Raw genomic sequence first — 3,729 nt, 5'->3', positions numbered from 1 at the left:
TAACTGACATGTCACTGGTATATTCTCCATCTGTGAATGTTAGAAAGCCATGGAAATATTTCAATTTATTTCAACTCCGCTAAACTTCACAACGAGCGCCGCCGCGCGCATGCGTGCCAAACAGACAGAACTCAATTAAATAGGAGAGCAATAATTCTGACTAAAATATACATTTCGCTGAAATATTTGTAGTCGGACAATAAATGTGACATGTAGAATTTTAAACCTACAAGTAAGTCTATTTTTATGATAGCACTGACTGTATAGTGATTGTAATGGGGTAATCAAAATAGCCTAACACAACCTAACAAATGCTTTTGTTCTCATTTTTTTATTTTAGTGAATTTAACTTCCACTTTAAAAGCCTTATTTTTGTTTTTAGATTGCAATGTTACAGTGTTAGAATGAAATGTGATTTTAACCCTTTTTTGCACATAATATAAAGGCTTACATGGTTACATTCACTTTATTTGTTTTCATAGCCTTTAATATGTATTGTTTTGCTGGACAACATTGGGCGGTAAGTGATATATATATATATATATTAAATACAGATTTTTAAAATCTAAATACAAAAATGAAAATACCGAGATATATACCGCATATCGCAAATCAGCCAAAAAATACAGAGATATTAATTTTTGCCCATATCGCTCAGCCCTATACAAACCTTAATTTCACTGGAGAAGTCCATCAAATCTTCAGGACTAGCTCTCTCCTGAAGAGGATGAAAAGCCCGCGCTCTGACTGTAACCCAGCAGCTGGGTTGAAATAACCACTTGCTGGGTGGTTGCGTCGGAGGGAGATGTATTGTTTGAGCAGTCAGTGAGATTGATCCAGCCACTAACGTTACGCCTACGTCATTCGCTGGAACGCCACTCTCTCGTGTACGCGTGTGTGACAGTTAGCGGAAGCTAGAGATTACTGTTTATCAAGTTCTAAATATGGACATTTTTCTTACAAAAACGCATCAATTCGCTTCAGGAGGCCTTAATTTACCCCCCTGAACCGTGTGGGACACTTTTTATGATGGATGGATGTGCTTTATTGGACTTCTTTTTGTCTGTTGAAAAATAACACCCTTTCACTGCCATTATAAAGCTTGAAAGAGCCAGGACATTTTTTAATCTAACTCTGATTAGATTCGTCTGAAAGAAGAAAGTAATATACACCTAGGATGCCTTGAGGGTGAGTAAATCATGGGGTAATTTTCATTTTTGGGTGAACTGTCCCTTGTAGGAAGTAACTCTGTGATTATGGCTCTGCTGTGTGAGGCCCATGTGAGCTTGTGTCTTAACCATAAAGTGAATTGTTTGTGCCTAAACATTCTTGTTTATTCTTCAGATTTTATTGCGTAATATTCTCTTTTTTGATCTCAGTTTTTCTCTCTCTCTCTTTTTTTGTAAACACACACTCTCTCCATGGGGCGTCTGGATTTTACATAATTATTTTTTCTCTCGTAATCTGCCTATGAAGCGAGGGCTCTGCAATGAAAAATTAAAAGCATATTTAGCTGCTGGGAGAGCCACAGAGGCCTTGGGCAGGCCAGCCTGGTCCGTGCGGCTGTCTGGGCCGGGATCGGTGGGTGTAAAATGGGAGGGGGGTCTGACAGACATGCTTTAAAGAGCTTTTGGGATTTGCATTATTTGGCCTTTACTACATTTGTGTGTTTGAGGAGTCTGCTGTTGCTTTCATATGGCTATATCAGATGAAGCTGTTATTAAACTAGAGCACAGTAAACTGCCTTAAACACACACACACACACACAGTTTTGAAATGCATTTTTTTTGGACTTCCTCTTTCTTCACCTCATTCACATCACGTGTGACGTGCAACCGAAAGCACCACATTAACAGGAAATTGGGCCACTTTTACTTCATGTGCGGTCTCACATAATACCTTGGCATTGTCTTTGAGCAGTGTTTATATTGTGGTAATTTAAGGTTTTACACAGTGTTTCTTATTTAAGCCATTATAATATTTCCTCTGTACTTCTGTTTTGGATTTTTGAGAATGAGCTGCTGGGACTGTTTCTGCTACAGTCATCATTATTATCGCCTATTATTTTTCTCTCTTTCTCTCAGATCACTAGATGGTCGGTTGCAAGTATCTCACAGAAAAGGACTCCCTCATGTGATCTACTGTCGTCTTTGGCGCTGGCCTGACCTGCAGTCTCATCATGAGCTCAGAGCCATTGAACTCTGTGAGTTTGCCTTTCACATGAAAAAGGACGAGGTCTGCGTCAATCCCTACCACTACCAGCGGGTCGAGACACCAGGTAATACAACCTGATATTTATGAAAGCATCAAGCACTCTATCAGACAGTATCATTTGTTTAGGCATGAAGTCTTCTACAAGGGGTTGATCACAGCACTGCAGGGGATCTGCCAATTATTGTTTGATTTTGAGCATGCACAATTTCTTTGGACAATGCTACAGATGGGATTAAATCTTAAATTTAACTTTAATAAACTGAGCTTTGAAATGCTTTTGTTTCTGATATTTCCGTATTTGTATGCGTACTGCTCCGGGTGTGTTTTCACTGCTCACTGCTGTGTGTGTGCACTTGGATGGGTTAAATGCAGAGCACAAATTCCGCTGGCCTGACCTGCAGTCTCATCATGAGCTCAGAGCCATTGAACTCTGTGAGTTTGCCTTTCACATGAAAAAGGACGAGGTCTGCGTCAATCCCTACCACTACCAGCGGGTCGAGACACCAGGTAATACAACCTGATATTTATGAAAGCATCAAGCACTCTATCAGACAGTATCATTTGTTTAGGCATGAAGTCTTCTACAAGGGGTTGATCACAGCACTGCAGGGGATCTGCCAATTATTGTTTGATTTTGAGCATGCACAATTTCTTTGGACAATGCTACAGATGGGATTAAATCTTAAATTTAACTTTAATAAACTGAGCTTTGAAATGCTTTTGTTTCTGATATTTCCGTATTTGTATGCGTACTGCTCCGGGTGTGTTTTCACTGTTCACTGCTGTGTGTGTGCACTTGGATGGGTTAAATGCAGAGCACAAATTCCGAGTATGGGTCACCATACTTGGCCACATGTCACGTCACTTTCACTTTGTCACTTTTGAATGGAAGTCAAAGGAATGAAAACTGTAGTGTAAAGTGTAGTGTGACCACCCATTTAAACAAAAATATGATAATTAACTTCAACCAAAGTTAAAGATTTTATATATTAAATAAATAATAACTTTAAAATGTAATTGAATCTGCAAAGGTATTATAATATAATCATTATGAATGTATGCATGATCACAAAGTGTGTAATTACCAGGGGTGTGGACTCGAGTCACATGACTCGAGACTTGACTCGGTCTCGAGTCCCAAATTTGATGACTTGCGACTCGACTCGACATAATTAAAGAAGACTTGAGACTCGACTTAGACTTTGACAGCAATGACTCGAGACTTGACTTGGACTTGAGCCCTGTGACTAGTATATGTCATATGTATATGCTAGTATAAATTAATGGAGTAATAGCATAACTTACGTCAAAAGAACCGAGATAAGAAAAAGAAAAAAAAGACACAATTCGTATATAGCTATCTCCGCTCGTGAAAAGCGCTGCCCTGCCCGTTTGATCGCCGCCCAGCAGACACACAGAGTGGGCATGAGAAACGAGAGGCGCGGCCGCAATCACTTCACTGGTGCTCGCCTCATCATCACCGTGACCGCTTCTGTTAAATATTCCTCACTTCTT

At 39.7% G+C, this 3,729-nt stretch overlaps 1 protein-coding gene across 1 annotated transcript in view; it reads left to right on the top strand.

Moving 5' to 3' along the window:
- Positions 1 to 3,729, top strand: part of LOC107755098 (mothers against decapentaplegic homolog 3) — a 48,124-nt gene that overhangs the window by 25,028 nt on the left and 19,367 nt on the right. The window contains exon 2 of the mRNA XM_016571767.1: positions 2,085 to 2,278. Within this exon, the coding sequence (XP_016427253.1) occupies positions 2,085 to 2,278 (194 nt within the window). The remainder of the gene's footprint in view (positions 1 to 2,084; positions 2,279 to 3,729) is intronic.

The sequence above is a fragment of the Sinocyclocheilus rhinocerous genome, unplaced genomic scaffold (genome assembly GCF_001515625.1).
Source record: "Sinocyclocheilus rhinocerous isolate Xijiao unplaced genomic scaffold, SAMN03320098_v1.1 scaffold591, whole genome shotgun sequence".
Taxonomy (NCBI): Eukaryota; Metazoa; Chordata; class Actinopteri; order Cypriniformes; family Cyprinidae; genus Sinocyclocheilus; species Sinocyclocheilus rhinocerous.
Note: the sequence above shows the minus strand (reverse complement) of the source record. Positions and strands in the feature narration are given on the sequence as shown.